This window comes from Brassica rapa, chromosome A09 (assembly GCF_000309985.2).
Source record: "Brassica rapa cultivar Chiifu-401-42 chromosome A09, CAAS_Brap_v3.01, whole genome shotgun sequence".
Lineage (NCBI taxonomy): Eukaryota > Viridiplantae > Streptophyta > Magnoliopsida > Brassicales > Brassicaceae > Brassica > Brassica rapa.
The window spans coordinates 6,958,679-6,983,777 of NC_024803.2; the positions used below are offsets into that span (position 1 = coordinate 6,958,679).

Here is a 25,099-nt window from a genome sequence, read left to right on the forward strand (position 1 = left end):
TTCAACATTTTAAAATGCAGGATAAAGAAATATAATTAAATAATAAACCATTTTAATCATAAACTGACGTTAAAGGTTTTTAGCAAAAACACTTTTTTCAAACAATGGGTTTTAATTTAACTTTTGAAATAATTATCAGATAGAAGGAACTTAAAATACGAAGGTTTTTCTCTATACAACGGAGAAGACAAATGAATCATATATTTAAGCACTGTGGTATAAAAAATATTTTTTATCCCTCCCTTATATCAAATCTCTAACTTTAAAGCCTTTCTTCAGAAGAATCATAGACAACCTTCAAACTCCTTCAAGAAGGGTGAAGCAATCAACAAAAGTGAATACCGGTTATGTTCTAAAGCTTTCATCTACGAATCAGTCTGACAGCTTTGCTTTGGGTTCTACACGAGGAGTAGTATCGTCTCCATTTGATTGTGGCAACGCTGCAGTCTCATCTCCTGCATTGCTATTGATCCGCAAGCTATCAATGCCTTTGAGTGCAGATTCATAGTTTGCATTGTCACTCCCGCCACTGAACGGTTCACGACTACTTGAGTCCACAACTCTTCTTGATGATGATCCTTCTGATCGACCCAAGAACGATCCAGGTACCTGATAAACCATTTGGATCACACAGTTCAAATCATCCTGATTCGAAAAAATGTACCAGAGAAAAAAAAAGAAGCATAGCAAAACTTACCAGCTTGTCCTTTGCAGTTGCAGATTCGTTTACGTTCTTGGTCTTCTGCTTCAGGTTAAGATCGAGATTCGTTCTCTGATTTGGGAACTCTATGGAATACAAACACGCCTTGAGTATATATTCATTACTATGTGCCTGCATTTGTTTAGGAGAAGGATACATACCTGGACGTTTCTCAGCATTGCTGACTGCAGGGTTGAATCCAGAGCTAGTCCCAACACCACCATCCTGACAAAAGAAGCATCAAATAATCTGTCACTAACTCGCTATTCATCTGCGTGTCATGAATGGGATCAAACATCAAGACTAACAAAACTGTACATTGGCACGAGGTGAAGGGTTTCCAGGTTGTGATTGTTGATACTTGAGAACCGTCCAGTCAAACACAAAATCAAACTGGAAACCTGGGGACGAACAAGAAAGAAACCCAACATAGTTGGTGTCAGCAGAAGATTATTCATGAGTTTAGTAGCCTGAGAGGAAATGAATGACCTTCACGGATGAAAAGGTTGCGGAAGAGTCTCTTCAGATAAGCATAGTCAGGCTTATCATCAAACCTAAGTGAGCGGCAGTAATGAAAGTAGGATGCGAACTCTGTTGGATGACCTCTGCATAACGTCTGAAAATACACTGATTCAAAGTTACATTTCTATCTACAATCAACCTTCTCTATTTCATCATTATTCCTTAGTACATGGACTCATATAACTTTTTGAGTGAAGAACTTACTTCGATGGAAGTAGAAACCTTCTTTTCACTAATCTTGTCGTATTTCTGTTTCTTGTTCCCAGCTTTCAGTCCCTGCCATGGGAGACTACAAGAAAATAGTATAAGAGATGGTTAGGTAGACAAGAAACATGATACAAAAAAAAAGATTATACGTAGTGACTCTCACCTTCCCATGAGGAAGTACATTAGAATATAACCAAGTGATTCTACATCATCCCTCCGACTTTGCTCTGCCAAGTATAGATGGACAGAAGATTAGGATTAAGACAAATTATCCCATGAAAGGGAGAATAAGATTTGATTAGATGAAGTATACCGATCCCTAGGTGAGTGTTCAAGCTGGCATATCTCGGAGTCCCAATTAGACTTTTATTCTCCCTGAATGATAATTACAAACTCAAGTCTCAGGAAAATACTGAATCTAATAATCCAATTTGATGAATCCCTCTCTCTGCGCATGTTACCTGTATGGGATATGTCGATGAGTAGAGCTGTCTCTAAATTTCTTAGCCAAGCCAAAGTCTATGATATAGACCTATAATAGAAAGAGAACAACAATAGGTGACATTCCAAAAATCAAAGTTTCACCAAAGAAGAGTAAATGAAGAAGAAAGAGAACCTGATTTGAGCGCCTTCCTAAACCCATGAGAAAATTATCCGGCTTTATATCACGGTGAAGATAGGATTTAGAATGGATGAACTCGAGACGATTAATCTGGCACAAGAAGCAAACAAAGTTAATGAAACTCAGCAGTAGTAGTTGCGTTAACAAATGCATTAGTACATACCATCTGATCAGCAAGCATGAGAACAGTCTTCAAAGTGAACTTGCGGCTGCAATAGCCAAAGAGATCCTCAAGGCTAGGACCAAGCAAATCCATGACTAAGACATTGTAGTCACCCTCAGCACCAAACCACTTAATGTTTGGAATCCCAGCTGCATAATGCATTATTATTCAATAAAAAAGAAATGAACAAAACTCTATAAGGAGGAATGGGAAAAGAAAGAAAAAAAAAGAAAAAAGGGTTTTACATACTTCCACCCTGAACAACCCTATATATCCTCGACTCATATGACAGTTGCGGATGCGCAGTCTTCACACTTTCCTGCAACAATAAAAAAGAATCAACTTTGAACAAAAAGTAAAGTTGGAGTCTTTGAACTTGGACAAGAGTATGAAAACACTCACAAGCTTAATAGCGACCTCTTCGTTGGTCTGAACATCAGTTCCTGCAATCACAATCATTAGAAGTCATCAAAAAAAACTGAAAGTTAAGAGCTTTTCTCTTAATTTGACAAAATAGGAGAGTGGCGACGAACCGAGGTAAATCTCTCCGAAGGAGCCGCTACCGATTTTGCGGCCAAGGCGGAACCTATTCCCAAAACGAGGCTCCATGGTCAAACTCTATCCTAATGTTATGTCCCGAGAGAGCAACTAGGGTTCTCACGTACGGAGAAGCGAATCGAGTAGTTGATGGAGTAATTGGAAGTGAGAGAGAGTTGGTGAGAGAGAGAGAGAGAGATTCGAATGGGGGTGTTTTGGTTAAGCAAGCAACGGAGTTAAGGAGGAAGAAGAAAAACCTTTGCGTGTCGCTTTGCCTGTGGTCTTTTCTCCCACTTTTTCCCATCTTCTCCTCAAGCCGGTTCGGTTTGGTTTTTTGAGATTAATTTGTAAATCGGTTCGGTTCAGTTACCCTTTTACCTTTTGGTTAAGCAAGCAGTGGAGAAGAAGAAGAAAACTAAGTCTCCGCGTTCGGTTTTCGGGTTGGATTCGAGCCGATTTCTTTCGGATCCGGGTTTTCAGGTCTTAGCTATTTAAATCTAACAGTGATATGCCTTAAATTAGAGAAGGATTATTCAATCGGATTAAAGAGATATGAACTCACCAAAATGGAGAACTCGTGAAATGAATAGTAACATAAGAGGGGTGAAAAGTCTTTTGATACTACCAGATTTCAGTTATGACGCACAAATCTAACAGAAGAAGGATTTCTAAATGTGGTTTGATATGACGCACAAGTCCAACGAAATAGAGAATGTTTACTCGGAGATAACCTCACCAAAAAACAATAAGTGTTCTACAAAGAACAAAGAGATAAACTCATAAAAAAGGGAAAACTCATGATCTTATTTCGTGGCTCTTAGGCCTTATTTATAGGATTACAAGTTGTAGAGATCTAAAGAAGAATGTGCTAAAAACAAGACATTGAAAATAGAAACAAAGACTTGACTAGATAAAGTCTTTGACTGAAACTTGGACTGCCTCTTGATATAGCCACGACCAAGACTTTGAAAAGTGAAGAATATGCTCATGATGGACCAAGACATGTCCCTTTGAGGCATGTCTTGACCCATCAGGACATGACATACACAATTCCATCAAATTTATTTGATATTTGTCATATTTATATATATATATCTAAAATTTTACAAAATAACTTAAATGTAACTATTAATAATTTAAATAAAAGATTTTAAATTCTAAATTTTAAAACTTCATATTACTTAAAAAAATTACAAAATAATAATAAATATTGTTAACAAAAGACATTTCAACTAAATTATAAAATAATGTATATAAAATAGAACAGAAAAACATCATAGTTTTAGATATACATGTTTTTAAGTCGGGTACAAATCGGTTCTTTGGTCGGATCTATTCGAGTCGGGTTTTTTTAGGTACAGGTCTATTCGGATCGGTTCTTTTGAGTAAAAAAATTTACACCCAAAAAGTATTGGATCAGTTCCGGTTCAGGTTTTTGGATCCAGGTTAAAATGACCATGTCTAATCTCTGTGTGTGGCTCTTTGCCTGTGGTCATTTGTCACTTCTCTCCTCACTTCCTTCTCGAACCGGTTCGGTTTGGTTCTATTCGGTTATTTAGAATTCTATTTGAGATTAGTTTGTACATCGGTCCGGTTCGATTCGATTTACCATTTCACCCTTTTCAGTTAAATCAAATACATATTTTTTTTTAGAAAAGTGTGCGTGCCCAATTATTTCGGTCTGCTCATTTTTCAATAATTTTGGGGTCGCTGGTAGGGGTGTTCAATCCGGATATCGGTTCGGTTTCGGTTCGGTTTTTTTCGGTTTTCGGTATTTCGGTTAGTAAAATATGACTACCATTCAAAATCCATATTTACTTCGGTTCGGTTCGGTTTATATACCGTCGGTTTTCGGTTTATTCGGTTTTATACCAAAAAACATAATTATTTTGTTTGAGATCATATTATATGAATTTTAGAGTCATATTCTCAACACAATCATTTATTAAAAATATATTACATGTTCAAATAAATGAACAAAAAAGTAAAAATGCTTCTACCATCAAATAAAATAATCAAATCGATAACTAAAATTAAAATTTGAAATTTTGAAAATAAAAATATGAAACAAAATCCTTACTAATAAAAGGGACCTTTTGAGGCTCCATAGAGCGTCCACATCAGCGAAAAAAAATTCTCCCGAAAGATGACACGTGGCATAAAATATAGTTTTACATTTTAATATTACTAATTTTTAAAAATTATAAATAATATGAAACATAGAGCATAAAAAATGGAAAAACTACATTGAACATATGTAAAATTACTATTTTTCACTTTAAAAAAAATACGGCTTAATTCCATAATGTAATATTACCATTTCAAATTTTTATTTTTAAAAAAATAATATGTAAACATACAACATAAAAATGGAAAAACTACATTAAACATATGTAAGATTACCATTTTTCACTAAAAAAAAGACGGTTTATCTCCATAATGTAACATTACTATTTTATAAAAAAAAACATTATATATAATTTCGAAAATAATAAATAATATATAAACATACAACATAAAAAATGGAAATACTACATTAAACATATGTAAGATTACCATTTTACATTTAAAAATAGCAATAAAATGTAAACATACAACATAAAAAAATGGAAAAACTACATTAAACATATGTAAGATTACCATTTTCCACTTAAAAAAACGGCTTATCTCCATAATGTAAAATTTCTATTTTATATTAAAAAAAAAACATAAATATAACTATTTGACTATTTGTCCAAGTTTTTCTATTAAACATTGCCGTTTTACATTAAAAATGGAAAAATACATTGAGATTTAAACATCTATCTTAAAATATAAAATATAGATACTAACTAAATATAAAGTATAAGAAAGAGAAATACTCAATATATTGAAAAATAAATAATAATTAAATATTATAAATATATAAATATACGAATTATATATACAATAATAAGTAAATGCACAATTTTTAAAAAATGGAAAGAGTACATTAAATATTAAACATCTATCTTAAAATGTAAAATATAGATATTAAGTAAATAGAAAGTATAAGAAAAAGAAATACACAACTTAAAAACAATGGAAAAAGTATATTACGATTTAAACATCTATCATAAAATGTAAAATATAGATATTATGCAAATAGAAAGTATAAGAAAAAGAAATACACAATTTAAAAAAATGGAAAAAGTACATTAGTATTTAAACATCTATCTTAAAATGTAAATCTATCTTAAAATATAAAATTATTAGTAAATAGAAAGTATAAGAAATAGAAATACACAATATAAAAAAAAATAATAAGTAAATATATAATATAAGTAAATACCCAATTTAAAAAATGGAAAATTACATTAAGATTTAAAAATATATCTTAAAATTTAAAATATAGATATTAAGTAAATAGAAAGTATAACAAATGGAAATATACAAATTAAAAAAAAAATGGAAAACGTACATTAAGATTTAAACATCTATCTTAAAATGTAAAATAGAAATATTAAGTAGATAAAAAGTACAAGAAATGGAAATACATATACAGGAAAATAAATAATAAGTAAATAATGTAAATATATAATATATAAATTATATATATAATAATAAGTAAATACACAATTTTTTTAAAAAATGGAAAAACTTCATTAAGCATTAAACATCTATCTAAAAATGTAAAATATATAATATAAGTAAATACACAATTTTAAAAAATGAAAAAAGTACATTAAGATTTAAATATCTATTTTAAAATATAAAATATAGATATTACGTAAATTAAAATATAAGAAATGGAAATAAACATTTAAAAAAATGGAAAAAGTACATTAAGATTTAAATATCTATCTTAAACTGTACATCTATCTTAAAATGGTAGTAAATTATATAAAAATGGAAATACCACATTTGACAAAAAAAATGTATAGTTTTACATCAAGAAAGTCCCTATAAAACTCATTATTCCATCAATATCAACCTCACTCTATCAAGAAAAACTTCAAAGCACTCGAGCAAAAAAATGGTTCCACCATCAACTTTTGCCGTCCCAAAAACCTTTAATGATCTTGAATGAGATTTTTTATGACAACAAATTTTTTGTTAGGTGGATTCATTGTAGGGAAACCCGCAACTTCCAAAAGCCAAACTTATTCATGGGAATTGAATTGCATTTCATAGACTCAAAGGTATTCTTACAATTGTTAATATTCATACTAACTCTTTCATGATCAAACCATTACAGTTAATAATCATTCAAGCGTTTATCCTGAAACACTTCTTTCCTCGCCGAATCAGGTATTGGTTCATGTTGGTTTAATATTGTTTTTGGTTTATTAACCGGTTTAGGATAGTCCTATTGTAAATATAATTTAAGTTGGTTTTGCATATATTATGCTTAAAATTAAATAATAGTAATATTATGCTTAAAATATAATTTTAGAGAGTTTTCAAATATAGTTTAGAGAACATTATAGGTGATGAATTTAATTTATTAAATTCGTTTATTACTTAAAACTAAGTTGTTTTAAAAACATACTGAGTTATAAATATCAATGATGGATTGGTGAGTATAACATGAAGACAAAAATATAAATATTTATTTTCAAGATAAGAAATTCAGTTACTCAATATATAATATCTTAAATTATTTTTTAAAAAATATACATAATTTATATATATAGATTAATCTTCCAAACTTAAACTATTATATTATATATGAATAATTTTTTTAAATAAAAACAATTTCTGATTAAAAAAAATAAATAAAAAACAAATGGTTAAACATCAATATCATCTAGGTTAAGTATACGAACAACACAAATTCAAACATCACAAAAAATATTTACATAAACATTATAATACAATAATTTAATCAAAAAATACAATAAAAAAAATAATATTCAAAAGAATAGTTATATACTTAAATTTGAAAATCAAAGATATTTTTGCTAAAATTGTAATTACCTCGCCAAGAAGATCGACCATCTTTTTTACGGATTGATCGATTGTTGAGCATGTGGTCGATCCGAAAATACTCTGCAGTTTAATTAAATATCTAAAACATTTATTCCAACACTCAACAGATAGTTTTCCTAAATATGATAACTAGATAGCCAATAAAATTACAAAAAATATTTAAATAGTAAAAAATATGTTAATTTAACGTGTTAAAATTTAAAAATAAATTTTAATTATGACATACATCTTAACATTTATATAAATATATATCATAACCTAAATATAAATAATTTAACAACTTAAATTAGAAAAATATAAAAATCTCGGGCGTAGCCCGGGTTAATCCCTAGTAGAAACATGAAAGAAAAGTTTTTTCACTCTTCTATATTTAGTGTTCATTAAAGTCATGCTTTTTTAATTGAAAATTTTCCATTAATTATTGTCCCTCAAATTTATAATCTTCATATTAATTTAGTAAAGACTAAAATAAAGCAAAAATATCAAAAAAGACTTAGAAAATAAGATGTCTGAATTGCGATGTATTGTTATTTAGTTATATTTCAAATGTTTTACAAATTAAGGTTTTTTATTACTATAAAATTATGGTAATAGTTATTAACACAAATTTACATGTATTGTTATAAAATAGATACATATTTACATGTTTCTACTTTTAATCGGTTTTGTTCGGTTTATTCGGTTTAATCGGTTATATACCAAACCATATCCAAATCCTACGGTTTTTATAAAATTATATCTATTCGGTTTATATGGTATATACCAAAACCAAACCATATTATCTATTTCGGTTCGGTTCGGTTCGGTACGGTTCGGTTTTACCTTATTGAACAGCCCTAGTCGCTGGGCTGTCAAACCCCAAAAAACTAGGGTTTTAAAAGGTTTCTTTTTTATCTTCCTCGCTTCCTTCGCCAGTCTCTCCATTCTCTCTTGCTTGCGAAGATGAGCAGCGACAAGGACAACAACTTGAACATGTCTGATCTCACTGCCGGTAATATTCATATCCCTAGAACGACGCCTGGTTCTTTTGTTTTCTTACAGATTTATTGAAAATTCGTACTTATTTTTTTGTGGTTTGCTTTGTAGCTCTTAACGAGGAGGATCGAGCGGGGCTTGTCAACGCTCTTAAGGTGATTGTTTCTCTTTCTGTGTCTTAAAGCAATGGACTTTAAGTTTAAGAACTGCCTCTGCATCTATTTTCCTTTTCAAAGTTTGTTACTTTCAGTAGCGTTTTTTGCTTTTGCACGGACTTTGCTTTGATAATTTTGTTTCTGCATAATAATATTGATTTGGTTGTTGTTGTTCTGTCTCTGACTTTTTGTTTCGTTTTGTACAGAACAAGTTGCAGAGTTTGGCTGGACAACACTCAGATGTCCTTGAGAACTTGAGTCCTGCTGTCAGGAAGCGTGTTGAGGTTCTTAGAGACATTCAGGTTGATTATGGTCTTTTCTTTTCTCTTTTTGGTTTGAAATCGTTTGCTCTGGTTACATTTTGATGGAGTCTGATTCCTTATTTATTTTGAGCACTGCAGAACCAACATGATGAAATTGAAGCAAAGTTTTTCGAGGAGAGAGCAGCCCTAGAAGCTAAATATCAGAAATTGTATCAGCCTTTCTATACCAAGGTTTGTAAAAAAATGATTTTTGATTCTGTCAAATCACATGAAACCCTCAACTAATAGTAGTGTAATTAGAAGCGGACAGATACAAGTTTAGCAAGACTTGTCTCTGTCGTATGATTGATTATAACTGACTTTCCTATGGCATTGATCACATAAAACAGCGATATGAGATTGTCACCGGAGTGGTTGAAGTTGAAGGTGCACCAGAAGAAGCAAAAACAGAACAAGGAGAAGATAAAGCTGCTGAAGGTGTGTATTATCAACTACTTACACTATATTTCTGGTTATGTTTTGAGCTTCCAGTAATGGTGAGATCATGTTTTAACTGATGTGAACATCTGTTTTCTTTTTCTCTACAGAGAAAGGAGTACCTGATTTCTGGCTTATCGCACTGAAGAACAATGAAATTACAGCTGAGGAGGTTCGTTATTAGGATACTCTTTCTTTTTGTTTTTAAATGATAAGACGATGCTCTTTGTATTGATGTTTTGTTCCTCATGATTCTAGATAACTGAGCGAGATGAAGGAGCTCTCAAGTATCTCAAAGACATCAAGTGGAACAGGGTTGAAGAACCAAAAGGGTTCAAGCTCGAGTTTTTCTTTGATGAGAACCCTTACTTCAAGAACACAGTCTTGACCAAGACATATCACATGATTGATGAAGATGAGCCTATCCTTGAGAAGGCCATTGGGTATATGATCCTTTGCTCCTATCATTTGCTATTTTTATTTCTTAAAACAAGGAAGTCTTATTGATCCTTTATTAACTATTATTCAGGACGGAGATTGAGTGGTATCCTGGAAAATGTTTGACTCAGAAGATCCTTAAAAAGAAGCCAAAGAAGGGATCCAAAAACACAAAGCCGATCACTAAGACCGAGGAGTGTGAGAGTTTCTTCAACTTTTTCAGTCCACCTCAAGTTCCTGATGACGAGGAGGATCTTGATGATGACATGGTATGGCCATCTATCCCCAAGATCAGTTTTAGTTTTTGATTTAGCATTCTATAATGCTTTAAAGATGATAATTTATTCTTGGACAGGCTGAAGAACTCCAAGCCCAAATGGAGCATGACTATGATATAGGGTCTGCACCGTTCTGTTTCATTATCAGTTCTCTTCATTGTTTAATTTAGTTCCATGATCTGAATCTGTCTGCTGTTTATCATGTAGATCAACCATTAAAGAGAAAATTATCTCGCATGCGGTGTCATGGTTCACTGGGGAAGCTGTTGACCCAGATGACCTTGAGTTGGATGATGATGAGATTGATGAAGATGATGATGAGGAGGACGAGGAAGATGATGATGAAGAGGACGAAGATGATGATGAGGAGGACGAGGAAGAAGAACAAGGAAAGAAAAGCAGAAAGAAGGTAATAATATGAGGCTAAATGGTTTTTACGTTCTGTTTCTATTATAAAACTTAAACCTCTGAAGCCTTATTTTTGGGTTGGTTTCTCTGTGTTTTGTTGCAGTCATCAGCTGGGCACAAGGTTTGATAATCACTCTAAGTCAAGACCATATTGATCTCTTTGATGTTGAATATTATGTAAGTGATGTTGCTGACCTGAGTTTTTTTTTACTTTTATGTGAGCAGAAGTCTGGAAGAAGTCAGCTTGCGGAAGGTCAACAAGGTGAGAGACCACCGGAGTGTAAGCAGCAGTGAGGAGTTGCGCTTATTTATGAAGAAGAGAAGAAAGAAAAGAGTCTGGTCTTTGTGAGACGAGGTCGTGTTTCTTAATATGGAGAGTCATGGTCTAGTTTATATGATTTAAGTATCAAGTTTTGGGTGGTCGTTTGTTTTTTTTTAAAACAAAATTGTTCTTTGGTTTGGTTTGGTTTGGTTTGGTTTGTGTCTTATTTTTTATTTTGTAATGTGTGGTCTCGATGAACTGGTCTGAATTATTGTCGAATTGGTCAAATTTTTAGTCAATTTGTTCCCATAATCATAAAATGCTATGTGTTGGTATTGGATAAAAGCGGTTAAATCAATTGATGTAAATTAGAAACTGCGTTAACTAATTTCGTTTTGAATTTGAAAGGTGCAATTTTCTAAAGAATGTTCTCTGCGTACGTGAACTGTTTTCTTTAGTTGTTGATTTTGAGCATGCTCTTGATTTAAGATTTGAAAGGTGCAATTCTTCACTAGTTTTAATTTTAATTCTATAATTATGATATCCGGTTACATATTCAATCAAAAGATATCTTGTCCTGGAGATAGAAGTTTCTTGGGATCAAACAGATCTTTCCTCTTCGAAAAATCCCTCCACTTCGTTCCAAAATGCTCAACCCAATCTTCTTTTCTGGTGTAATGCATCAGGTACTGCTTAATCTTAATGCCAGAGTCCTTGCAAACCCTAATTATACTGTCGTTTAAGCTTTCCACTTCTGGCACATTCTGTGGGGTAGCTGATTGTAGTATTCCGATTATATAGACTACATCTTCTTCATCTGTTACCATCGCCGACATACGATTGTCCCATCTATATAATAACAATAAAAATCACTATATCAACACTTGTGCTTGAAGAAAACTATGATTAGAAAGCTTACTTGTTTCGGTTTGAGGGATACAGGAGAGTAAGGCCAGAGGTCGAGTTCTGCTTGAGAAGAATGTCTTTGACAACACCGTTATGGAAATCGAGTATCTGAGACTTAGGGACGTAGAGGTTAAGCCATGGATGAGGAACTTCCCATAAACCCAAAGATCTGAGTTTATTTTCTTCGGCTTTTACACGGTTCAAGAAATCGAAGTAGGCCACGTCGTGCACGGATATGAACCCGGGCAGGTAACTTAGGGTTTTAGTTAACATGTCAACCACCTACAAAAATAAACTAAATTTGATTATGTATATGTGCATGTGGTGCAATGATGATGAATGTTCTGATGTGGTGTTAATGATGATACATGGAAGAAACGACCATAGTGTGTTGTGTAACTATGTGTATAGAATTTCAACTTAAAAAAAAAATTATGTGTATAGAATGAAAATTTATAAGTGTAGTAGTACCTGGCCAATGATGGGAAGTGTAGGATCATCATAAAATTTGGCTACTTCAAGAACATATATGATACCGTGGCTCTTCACTAAATCAGCGATTTTAGATTGATCAGACTGTGGAAAAAAAGAGGTGTCTACCACGCCGTTTGACATGAATAGTTGACCTTCTAAATAGTCAACTCCAGTATCATTGGCCATTGATATCAAACGTTCTTGGTCCTTTGTAAAAGCTGTGAAGTCACTGTACAGCATTCGAAACCATTTCGCCTACATAGAAATTCCCTTTAATTAGCACTCACAAATATATAACGATGTCATTTACACATTTACAATTATAAACATTGGCTATTAGCTTATTATCATCAAATAATAATGATCTATGTAAAATTAATAACTATATATTGAGTTTACCGTCTGTTGTAAGAATTCAATTAGTCAACAAACTTACCAACAAAATTCATAGATTAGATTCCCAAATTTAAGTGGATTGTCAAAACTATTAAGCTTGACTGTATGAAAAATCTATATATTGACAGATCAGTTAGATTTGCAAAGGCATACAACAACATGATTGGACTATAACAAGTCCTAGGATTATAAACTACAATAAACAATAGGCCATATCTTTTTTCAGTCAATGTATAGATTTTGTTCAAATGAATCCAAAACAAGCCTTTGACTAGATTCTAAATTCGTACCAAACCTATTGTATGCCTAACTACATGAGTTATGATCCATACGTCTCTAATTATGTAGTGTCTAACTCTCTTTGCGTAAAACCACGAAATACTTTCTTTTCTTTTTTTGCTAAAACACGAAATACTTTCTTTTATGAAATGTTATCTAATTAATGTGTAACCAATTATGTAGTGTCTCTTTCTCCAAGAAAAAAAAAACAATTATGTAGTGTAATATCCAAAATATTAGCTCCACCTTAATAACACTAAAGTAGGCTAGACAAAAAAAACATCTAACTGTGAAAAAATTATCTATTCTTAGTGATTTTGTTACGACAATATAAAGTAGTGATTAAAACTAGCATTTGTACATTTTTATACAAAAGAATTACACACACACACACACACACACATATATATATATATATATGTCTCTATATATTTTATTGGCTAGCTGTTTTTAATCTGATTTTACCTTTTCATTTTTTTCCTTTGATAGCTGATATTTTCTATCACGATTAAAATCATGTGAATGTATTGTTCTAGGCTGACAATATTTCATAGAAATTCAAGTTTTGACATATTTGGGGATGCTAAAGTACAAAAAATAAAATTTTCTTTCTATATAGAGGAAAATGAAAGGAAATTCCTAATTTCAGAACTGGCCAAGAAAGATTTCGTAAATGCTGAATAAATTCGAAGATCTTAATAGATAGAAATATAAGGTTAAAATTGATGTTACGTACCCTTTTAGGTGCATGGTTCAAAACAATTCTGGCTCTCGTGATTATTCCAAATTGTCCCAAACCTCCTAAAACTCCATAGAACAACTCTGAGTTTAACTGTGGCGAGCATGCTAACATTTCACCTTTCCCTGAAATATATATATAAAAATCCTTACTGTTTACTTGGAAATAAAACTTACTAAAATATGTTTTTGTTTCTTTTTCCAACAATATTAATAGTTAAAACTGTCACAGATCAAAACATAGTACAATTTTTTTTTGACAAAGAAGGGTACAAATTTTACACCTACAAATATATCTTCCCTACCTACATACTAATATTTAAAATTATATGGTTAGCCAATGCTTCAATTTTCTCAATTTTCATTTCAATCTGACGTAATAATCTTTGAATAATTGGTAAATGGACAAAAGAAAAACAGCATTCATAGTTGGACAAAAGAAAACTGAAAGCCAACAAAAATATCAAAACGTTCCGTTTGCATGTGTCATGCATGAGCATCAGAAAAATCACAAATACACACACGCATAAACGACCAGTTGGGAATCTGTGATGACAAAACTGATCATTAAAGACGTATCTTAATTAGATGCGTTACGAATTTTATGTTTCGAAGATTTCATTGCGTGTGGTGCAAAAAGTATATAATGACTATAAAATATGAAAGATGTCACACCAAAAAACTTATAATAACCATCTAACATAGTAGATTTTTTAGCGTTTACGTACCAGTTATAACGTCCAACTCAAGGACGTTACTAATCTGAGGACCGTTTCTAAAGACTTCACCGCCGATTCCAGCATTTGACAGTGTTCCTCCGACGCTAACATGCAAATAATCCGTCCAAGAAACCGGCGAAACGCCTTTCTCCGCTGTCTTTTTCAGCACGTCAACCCATAACGTCCCACCGGCCACGTCAGCATACTTCATGTCATCGGAAACCACTACGCCAGCGAGACACGTCATGTTGATAATGACTCCGTCGGGGACGCCTGCTTGGCCCATTAAGGAGTGGCCTTGGCCGCGAGCTGCCACTTGGAACTTTCTTTCTCCGTTAGAGGCGTAGCTGAGGAGACGGGATATCTCAGCGGGAGAGGAAGGGCAGATCACGCCACCGGGTATCACGGTAGTGATGTTTCCAAAATCGTGAGAGGCGACGGAGATGGCGGAAGGATCGGTTAGGAGGGTGAGGTTTAACGATTTGGGTAGAATAATCTCTGACGATTTGATACAGCTTGGAAGTAAATAAATCAGAACCGTCGTTAGAGTGATCATTAGAGGAAGATTAGCCATTTTCTCTTCTTCTTTTACTCTCTCGTAACGGAAGATGAAGAAGAAAATTTGTAAGGAATGGATTGATTATCACTATTATATAGTATAATATTAATTTGTTCGTTACTCATGCAATAATGGGTGGCTTAATTTAAACGTGAGGAAGATTAGCTATATTTGTAGTTATGGCAATATATCATATAATTTCGAAGTCAAATGAAATCTTGATTTTTTTTGCCAAAAATAAGATGCAATCTTGAAGTTATTTAACATCTTGATTTAGTTACCTTAAGGACAATATTAGGCATATCTTCATGTATATTTGAATATATAACAACTATTTTTTACTGTATTTCGTGTATATATCTTCCATAAATACTAGTGGTATACAACGTTTTTAATCAATTTTCAATTACATTTAATTTACCAAAAAATCTATTTAAAAAGTAAACGAGTTTTTGAATAGTTTGCACATCCTCGTGCGGAACGCGGTCCTTTGAAAAGTTTGCACACTTGAAAACAAATTCATCAGAAATTGCGAGATGACTCAATTCGTCCACTTGCGTGAATAACGATTTCAGAAGTTTCATTATGCGTAATGTGAACGAGTTTCTAGTTTGACCATTGGTCAAAAAGGACCGATGCAATTGATGACATGTTTCACAACTAGTATGCTCTTATTGCATGGCTCGCCTCAACTTCGCAAACGTTTCCTTGAGTCTCAAACATGTAGTCTCTAATACAGCAATCTACATTCTTTTGGAGGACCCCAACAACAAACTGAAACAACAACACAACTTCTCCACTGACTGTTGACTTTAGCCAGATTGGCGGATGCATCCGAGAAACCATTCTACCTAAAAAGGAGAAAAAGGTTCCCATATATAAAGGCATATCCAACAACAAAAACTCACTGTGTCGACAAAATGAGAAGGTTCCCATATATAAGGCACCACTTCGGATCTCCCTTTTGCATGGTTTGAGGCGGAACTCCATTTTACACTTAACCTCCACAATGCTTACATCTTTTATAATTGTTTTCGTCTTAGTGTTTGACAATTCCTCATTAACCAAGATTAATCAATGCATAATAAAGCCTTAAGGCCCTTAACCCAAGAAGGCCAAGAAGAAGAAATGTCTAGAAGTGGATAAGGATAAAGAATTGTCGATAAGGATTGGAGAGTATTCTAGAATTAGGTAGTACTCACTCTTTACTTGTATAAATAGGGGGTGCTTGTATCACTTGTAATCATCAAGCAAAAACAAAAACAAAGAAGAGAGACACACATATAGAAAGAGTTTTACAAGAATTCTAAGAGAGTCTCCAAATACAAAGCTTTTGTAGAAAATCTCTTTTCTAAAATACAGAGGCTATCTTAAACATTAGTTGTATAATTCCCATCTTAACCATGCGAAGAAATATTATTAGGGATTTTTTCCAACAAGCTGTTTCAGAGCCATGTTCTTTACTAACATCAACATCTAGTGGAAGTGAAGATGGAGGCTACGGTTACCTTGGAAAGTCATTCAAGGGGCTTTACCTTGGGTGAAAACTTGGAGAAAAGATGCCTTAGAGACCTCTCACTGTGTGGTTTAAAAGAAACAGCAATCACCTTTTCCTGAAATACAAGTTTGCCAAGGAGGTCTGGAATTTGGTGCCTTTGACTAATCTGTGCTTAATCACACAGTCTTCAGACTTTGTGTCGGGTTTTCAGGGGATAAAATCCATCTCTTGCCTACATCCAACTGGGTATCGAATGGGATCTATCTTCCCTTGGGTTTGTTGGACGATTTGGATGGCAAGAAATTCAAAAAGAAAATTAATACAGGGAGTATTGACCAACTGAGACAATCACTAAAGCCCTCCATGATGCCAGAGAATGGCAGGAAGCTCAAACCGAAGAGTTTCAACAGATCAACCACAAGCCGATAGAGCATGTAAGGACCAATCCATCTCGACCAAATTTCAGTTTACACGAATGCGGCATGGAGTGAAGCGACCAACACAGCTGCAGGCCTGGCCTGCATTTTCACCGACTGGCCAGGAAGGACTTTATACAAAATCAGCGCAAAGGAAGATTTTATAGCGGAGGGCTTGGCGTTAAGAACAGCTCTCTTGCAAGCTTCAGAACTCGGCATGTCGAAACTCTCTTTGAAGTCAGACGTTCAAAATCTCATCAGAGCTATCAAGGAGCTTTTTGGAATTCTTCATGACTTCATGATATCCATGAGCTTAATTGTTCCTTTTCCTCAGTTTTTTTCTACGTTATCCCTCGAAAAGACAATATCACTGCAGACTGTTTAGCCAAGGAGGCACTGAATAACTCTTCTGACATCTTGTAAACCTTTTAATCTATGAATGCATTTGCTGATAAAAAAAAGGTTCCCTCACAATGTTTTTTAAAAATATTTTACTGGGAACAAAAATCTTTAAATTAGTAGTTGAAATATGAATAAAAATAATTTATTCAAGAAAGTATTTATAGGAAAAGTTCTGGAAAATACTAAGGGTGGGCATTCGGGTTTAGTTCGAGTTTATTTAGGTTTCAGGTTTTCACAGTTTAAGATTTATGTCCATTTTGAATAATTATAAATTTCGGTTCGGTTTGGATCATTGCAGGTTTGGTTCGGGTTTGGTTTAAAAAATAAAAATAAATTTATATATGGTTTAAATTTCTAAATATTTAAAAATAAAATAATGTATTACATATAAATTTGAATAATGTATGCCAAAATATCTAAACTTAACATATAAATTGGTTTGGCTTGAATATGTTTGGATAAAGAATCAATATATATTTTAAGTATTTTTGGTATTGTGAGTATTGTTTAGTTAATTTAGAAATTTACATTCGATTATTTTAAAACTTTAAGTATTGTGGACAACTTTAAAATATCTTATACATTTTTGGAGATTTTTTTAATATATTAAATTAAAAATAAATAATATATTTAAGTATATATCCCTTATATATTAAAGCACAAGTCATTTGATCAATCAAAATTTGACACTGTAATTTCTTTACAAAGCCTTTAAAAAAAGTAAAATGTTTTCAAAAATTAAAATTTAACATATTACAAAAAAAATCAAAACTGTCTCACGTTCGTTTAGTTTTATGTAACTGCAAAAGAATGAAATCAAATGTCATAAAGCAATTTATAATCACACTTTCATATTGTAATTATAGCAATTTTATCATTTGTGTATTGAATTTTTTTTTTCATTGAACAACCAATGCAATAGTTAATAATTTCTTCTATTATACATTTTGTAATGATAATACAGTTATGTGAGTTACAAATATATTTATGTATAAAAGATTGACAAATAAAAACTCATACTAATAAAATGGATTTTTTTGAGGCTCCATGGGATATCCACATAAGCGAAAAAACTTCTCTCGAAAAATACCACGTGGTATTATTACTAAAGAATAAGTAATAAATAATAAGTAAAATATATAATATAAGGAAAAATAATAATAAGTAAATATATAATACAAAAAATAGAAATATTACATTAAAAATCTATCATAATATTATCATTTGATAAAAGAAATAAAATTAGAATAAGTAAATATATAATATAAGAAAAATAAGCAAAAAATAAATATAAAATTAAAAAACGAAAAAAACTAAATTATACATCTACCTTTAAAATGTATAGTAAAATAAATAACAAGTAAATATACAATACACAAAGTAGAAATATTATATTAAAATTTCTTGCAATATTAGAATAAGGAAATATAAAACTAAATTAAACATCTATCTGAAAAATGTATAGTAAAATAAATAATAAAATATACAATATAAAAAGTAAAAATATTACATTAAACATCTATTAAAATATTAGAATAAGTAATTATAAAATATAAGAAAAATAAATAATAAGTACATATTTAATATAAGAAATAGAAAACTACATTAAACATCTATTTGAAAAATGTATAATAAAATAATTATTAAGTAAATATATTGTATAAAAAATATAAATATTATATTAAACATCTATCGTAATATTATAATTTGATATCAAAGCAAAAAAATAAGAATAAGTAAATATACAATATAAGAAAAAATAAATAAAAAGTAAATATACAATATTAGCATGTGTAAATATTCAGATACATAATCTAAAAATAATTTATATTTAATTCATTGACATGTTTTGAAAAATTATCCATATAATTTTAAACTTGGATCTGATGACTTTTGAGTTATTAATTACACAAAATCATGAAGTTTTTAAGCATATCCTCATATTTGGATATATATAATTAATTGTAGTTGATTGTATTTCCACAATTTCACATATAAATACTTCTTTGATAATTTTTTTATGCATCTTACTTAATAAACTACATATTTGTTCCAAAGAAAAAAAACATTGGGATGGAAGCTTTAAGAACCGATACTCAACATGGTCGTTGTTACCAGTTTCCTAAAATATCAGTTTTTAGAAACTATATTTAAAAAATACAACCTAATGATCAAAAATTCTAAAAAAATGCTTATCTATCAACAAAAACTATTGTAATCCTAATTTCTAAGTCAAGATACCAAATCTACAATATTTGTCTACAAAAATGGTAACTTTCCCAAAAGAGAAGTTTTTTGAAATTTATTTTAAAAAAGAACCTATTGATCAAATATTCTAAAAGAATGTCTATATATCAACAAAAACTCTTGTTATTCTAATTTCTAAATTACAGTCTCAAGTCTACAATATTTCTCTACCAAAATGATAACTTTCCTAAAATAGCAGAATTCAGAAAAAAATATTTATCAAAATCCAATCTAATTATCATATATTCTTAAAAAAATGCTCATCTATCAAAAAAACTATTGTAATCCTAATTTCTAAATCAAAATACCAAATCTACAATATTTGTCAAAAATGATAACTTTCCCAAAATAGTATTTTTAGAAAATTTATTTAAATAGAACATGTTGATCATAAATTCTAAAAGAATACTCATCTATCAACAAAAACTCTTGTAATCCTAATTCCTACATCAAAATACCAAATCTACAATATTTCACTACATAAATGATAATTTTCCCAAAATAGTAGGTTTTAAAAAAATTATTTTAAAAAATAACCTATTGATCAAATATTCTAAAAGAATGTCCATCTATCAACAAAAACTCTTGTTATCCTAATTTCTAAATTACAATCCAAAATCTACAATATTTCTCTACAAAAATGATAACTTTCCTAAAATACAGTTTTTAGAAAATTTATTTAAAAAATACAATCTAATGATCAAAATTCTAAAAAAAAAAAACGCACATCTATCAACAAAAACTCTTGTAATCCTAATATCTAAATCAAAATACCAAATCAACAATATTTTTCTACAAAAATGATGACTTTCCTAAAATAGTAGTTTTTAGAATTTTTTTTAAAATAGAACATGTTGATCAAAAATTCTAAAAAAAAAGAGCATATTGATCAAATATTCTAAAAGAATGTCTATCTATCAACAAAAACACTTGTTATCCTACTTTCTAAATTATAATCCCAAATCCCCTATATATTAAAAGAGAAACATTACAACATATTTTTGTAGCCACATGTCATCACCACAATCATTCTTAAAATCCTTAGAAAAATATGTTGGTCCATATAAATATATAATAAACTTTTTATTAAACTAACCATAAATTAATCATAAATGTTCTTCATTGTTTCCTTAATTAAAAATCATGGAATTACCTAATGTGGCTAAAGTATATATGACAATTAATGATTTTGAATAATACAAATTTGATAAAAATTAGTCTATTCTCTATCATTTTTTTTATATTTTTAACTTATTAAAATAAATTAAACAACCACATTAACTATATAATAAAAATTTAGATTTTTTCCTATATGTCATATTTTGAATTTTTAAAAACGAATATAAATGACTAAAGTTGTTAACAATCCCACATTGTAATTTTGTGATCCATGAGTTAAAATTTATATTATAACAATATACAAATAATTATGAAATTAAATAAGTAGGAAATGTAATTTAATAAATATATATATATATGTATGTTAATATTTTAAAAAAAATAAATTATATACCATATAAAATACATAAGTATTTTAATTTCGAATTTGCTTTGAATTTTTTTGATAAACATTTTGAACAATTATTAACAACTTAATATTTAGATTTTAAACTTTGCATTGAATGTTTTTAAAATTATAAATTACTAAAACTATTAAACATCCCACAAATTATTTATTGTTATCATTGATTTAAAAAATTTGCTATAAAGAAATACAAATTATCAAAAATAATATGGGAATAAAATCCTTTTTAACAGATGTCAATATTAAAAATGTACTATATATCTATGTTAATATCATTTAAACTTAATTTTATACCATAAAAATAGAAATAAATGTTTGTCTGGATTAATAAAATTTATTTAAGTATTTGTACCAATTTAATTATATACGTAATAGTTACTAAATTTTTAATTATTCAATATATATTTATTATTTCATAATATGTAAAAAATATATAATACTTAAAAATAAATTATATATAATATTCATAAAAATAAATTATATATATGTTTGTGCAAGGCGCGGCTCTTAACCTAGTCTACAATATATCTCTACAAAATGATAACTTTAAAAAAATAACAGTTTTTAGAAAATTTATTTAAAAAATACAATCCAATGATAAAAAATTCTAAAAAAATGATCAGCTATTAACAAAAACTCTTGTAATCCTAATTTCTAGTTCAAAATATCAAATCTACAATATTTGTCTATAAAAATAATAACTTTCCCAAAATAGCAGTTTTTTAAAAATTTATTTTAAAAAACCTATTGATCAAATATTCTAAAAGAATGTCTATCTATCAACAAAAACACTTGTTATCCTACTTTCTAAATTACAATCTCAAATCTACAATATTTCTCTAAAAAATAATAACTTTCCTAAAATACCAGTTTTTAGAAAATTTATTTAAAAAATACAACCTAATGATAAAAAATTCTAAAAAAATGCTTATCTATTAACAAAAACTATTGTAATCCTAATTTCTAAATCAAAATACCAAATCTACAATATTTGTCTACAAAAATGATAACTTTCCCAAAATATCAGTTTTAAAAAAAAAATATTTTTAAAAAGAACCTATTGATCAAATATTCTAAAACAATGCTCATCTATCAACAAAAACTCTTGTAAACCTAATTTCTAAATCAAAATACCAAATCTACAATATTTGCCTACAAAAATGATAACTTTCCCAAAATAGCAGTTTTTTAAAAGATTATTTTTAAAAAGAACCTATTGATCAAATATTATAAAAGAATGTTCATCTATCAACAAAAACTCTAGTTATCTGAATTTCTAAATTACAATCCCAAATTTTCAATATTTTTCTACAAAAATGTTAACTTTAGTAAAATAGCAGTTTTTAGAAAATTTATTTAAAAAATACATTCTAATGATAAAAAATTCTAAAAAATGCTCATCTACTAAAAAAACTCATGTAATCCTAATTTCTAAATCAAAATACCAAATCTACAATATTTGTCTACAAAAATGATAACTTTCCCAAAATAGCAGTTTTTTAAAAATTTATTTTTAAAAAGAACCTATTGATCAAATATTATAAAAGAATGTTAATCTATCAACAAAAACTCTTGTTATCTGAATTTCTAAATTACAATCCCAAGTCTTCAATATTTCTCTACAAAAATGATAACTTTCCTAAAATAACAGTTTTTAGAAAATTTATTTAAAAATATTTTCTAAAAATAAAAAATTCTAAAAAATGCTCATCTATTAAAATACGTCTTGTAATCCTAATTTCTAAATCAAAATACCAAATGTACAATATTTGTCTACAGAAATGATAACTTTTCCAAAATAGCAGTTTTTTAAAAAATTATTTTAAAAAAGAACCTATTGATCAAATATTCTAAAAGAATGTCCATCTATCAACAAAAACTCTTGTTATCTGAATTTCTAAATTACAATCCCAAATCTTCAATAGTTCTCTACAAAAATTCTAACTTTCCTAAAATAGCAGTTTTTAGAAAATTTATTTAAAAAATACATTCTAAAAAAAAAAATTCTAAAAAATGTTCATCTATTAAAAAAACTCTTGTAAACCTAATTTCTAAATCAAAATACAAAATCTACAATATTTGTTTACAAAAATGATAACTTTCCCAAAATAGCAGTTTAAAAAAAAAATATTTTTAAAAAGAACCTATTGATCAAATATTCTAAAAGAATGCTCATCAATCAACAAAAACTCTTGTAATCCTAGTTTCTAAATCAAGATAGCAAATCTGCAATATTTGTCTACAAAAATGGTAACTTTGCCAAAATAGCAGTTTTTTGAAAACTAATTTTAAAAATGAACCTATTGATCAAATATTCTAAAAGAATATCTATCTATCAACAAAAACTCTTGTTATCCTACTTTCTAAACTACAATCTCAAATCTACAGTATTTCTCTACAAAAATGATAATTTTCCTAAAATAGCAGTTTTTAGAAAATTTATTTAAAAAATACATTCTAATGATAAATAATTCTAAAAAATGCTCATATATTAAAAAAAAACACTTGTAATCCTAATTTCTAAATCAAAATACCAAATCTACAATATTTGTCTACAAAAATGATAACTTTCCCAAAATAGCAGTTTTTTAAAAAATTATTTTAAAAAAGAACCTATTGATCAAATATTCTAAAAGAATGTCCATCTATCAACAAAAACTCTTGTTATCTGAATTTCTAAATTACAATCCCAAATCTTCAATATTTCTCAACAAAAATGATAATTTTCCTAAAATAGCAGTTTTTAGAAAATTTATTTAAAAAATACATTCTAATGATAAAAAATTCTAAAAAATGCTCATATATTAAAAAAACACTTGTAATTCTAATTTCTAAATAAAAATACCAAATCTACAATATTTGTCTACAAAGAAGATAACTTTCCAAAAATAGCAGTTTTTTAAAAAATTATTTTTAAAAAGAACCTATTGATCAAATATTCTAAAAGAATGTCCATCTATCAACAAAAACTCTTGTTATCTGAATTTCTAAATTACAATCCCAAATCTTCAATATTTCTCAACAAAAATGATAACTTTCCTAAAATAGCAGTTTTTAAAAAATTTATTTAAAAAATACATTCTAATGGTAAAAAATTCTAAAAAATGCTAAAAAATGCTCATCTATTAAAAAAACTCTTGTAATCCTAATTTCTAAATCAAAATACCAAATCTACAATATTTGTCTACAAAAATGATAACTTTCCCAAAATAGCAGTTTTTTAAAAAATTATTTTTAAAAAGTACCTATTGATCAAATATTCTAAAAGAATGTTAATCTATCAACAAAAACTCTTGTTATCTGAATTTCTAAATTACAATCCCAAATCTTCAATATTTTTTCTACAAAAGTGATAACTTTCCTAAAATAGCAGTTTTTAGAAAATTTATTTAAAAAATACAATCTAATGATAAAAAATTCTAAAAAATGCTCATCTATTAAAAAAACTCTTGTAATCCTAATTTCTAAATCAAAATACCAAATCTACAATATTTGTCTACAAAGAAGATAACTTTCCAAAATAGCAGTTTTTTTGAAAAAATATTTTAAAAAAGAACCTATTGATCAAATATTCTAAAAGAATGTCCATCTATCAACAAAAACTCTTGTTATCTGAATTTCTAAATTACAATCCCAAATCTTCAATATTTTTCTACAAAAGTGATAACTTTCCTAAAATAGCAGTTTTTAGAAAATTTATTTAAAAAATACATTCTAATGATAAAAAATTCTAAAAAATGCTCATCTATTAAAAAAACTCTTGTAATCCTAATTTCTAAATCAAAATACCAAATCTACAATATTTGTCTACAAAAATGATAACTTTCCCAAAATAGCAGTTTTTAAAAAAATTATTTTTAAAAAGAACCTATTGATCAAATATTCTAAAAGAATGCTCATCAATCAACAAAAACTCTTGTAATCCTAGTTTCTAAATCAAGATAGCAAATCTGCAATATTTGTCTACAAAAATGGTAACTTTG

General features: G+C 29.1%; 3 protein-coding genes and 1 long non-coding RNA gene across 6 annotated transcripts; 2 read left to right on the forward strand and 2 right to left on the reverse strand.

Annotated features, from left to right (window-relative positions):
• Window positions 1-121: 121 nt before the first annotated feature.
• On the reverse strand, window positions 122-3,851 carry LOC103837959 (casein kinase 1-like protein 5). 2 transcript variants are annotated; one of them, XM_009114357.3, is made up of 14 exons: window positions 2,748-3,794; window positions 2,617-2,657; window positions 2,464-2,533; window positions 2,215-2,363; window positions 2,046-2,141; window positions 1,891-1,961; window positions 1,743-1,804; window positions 1,593-1,656; window positions 1,427-1,511; window positions 1,190-1,316; window positions 1,019-1,101; window positions 862-925; window positions 698-786; window positions 122-609 (listed from the first exon to the last, which is right to left on the reverse strand). In XM_009114357.3, exons 1-14 carry the CDS (start codon window positions 2,821-2,823, stop codon window positions 373-375), a joined length of 1,314 nt encoding a protein of 437 aa, XP_009112605.1. In that variant the 5' UTR covers window positions 2,824-3,794; the 3' UTR covers window positions 122-372. The 2 variants fall into 2 exon arrangements, with proteins under 2 accessions (XP_009112605.1, XP_033136747.1); XM_033280856.1 differs by having other exon boundaries at window positions 698-925; window positions 2,748-3,851.
• Window positions 3,852-8,541: 4,690 nt separating this feature from the next.
• On the forward strand, window positions 8,542-11,256 carry LOC103837960 (nucleosome assembly protein 1;2). 2 transcript variants are annotated; one of them, XM_009114358.3, is made up of 12 exons: window positions 8,542-8,692; window positions 8,788-8,831; window positions 9,038-9,133; window positions 9,233-9,325; window positions 9,484-9,571; window positions 9,682-9,743; window positions 9,830-10,014; window positions 10,101-10,278; window positions 10,365-10,408; window positions 10,495-10,696; window positions 10,799-10,816; window positions 10,921-11,256. In XM_009114358.3, the coding sequence occupies exons 1-12, from the start codon at window positions 8,644-8,646 to the stop codon at window positions 10,987-10,989; spliced, it is 1,128 nt and encodes a 375-aa protein (XP_009112606.1). In that variant the 5' UTR covers window positions 8,542-8,643; the 3' UTR covers window positions 10,990-11,256. The 2 variants fall into 2 exon arrangements, with proteins under 2 accessions (XP_009112606.1, XP_009112607.1); XM_009114359.3 differs by lacking the exon at window positions 10,799-10,816.
• Window positions 11,104-15,292, reverse strand: LOC103249144 (cytokinin dehydrogenase 2). Its single transcript, XM_009114360.3, has 5 exons — window positions 14,479-15,292; window positions 13,749-13,876; window positions 12,335-12,592; window positions 11,877-12,145; window positions 11,104-11,806 (listed from the first exon to the last, which is right to left on the reverse strand). Exons 1-5 carry the CDS (start codon window positions 15,041-15,043, stop codon window positions 11,518-11,520), a joined length of 1,509 nt encoding a protein of 502 aa, XP_009112608.1. The 5' UTR covers window positions 15,044-15,292; the 3' UTR covers window positions 11,104-11,517.
• A 313-nt stretch (window positions 15,293-15,605) lies between these two features.
• Window positions 15,606-18,662, forward strand: LOC117128457. The gene is made up of 2 exons (XR_004451757.1): window positions 15,606-15,956; window positions 16,515-18,662. It is a non-coding gene; the product is annotated as an uncharacterized LOC117128457 (long non-coding RNA).
• The last annotated feature ends 6,437 nt before the right edge of the window (window positions 18,663-25,099 follow it).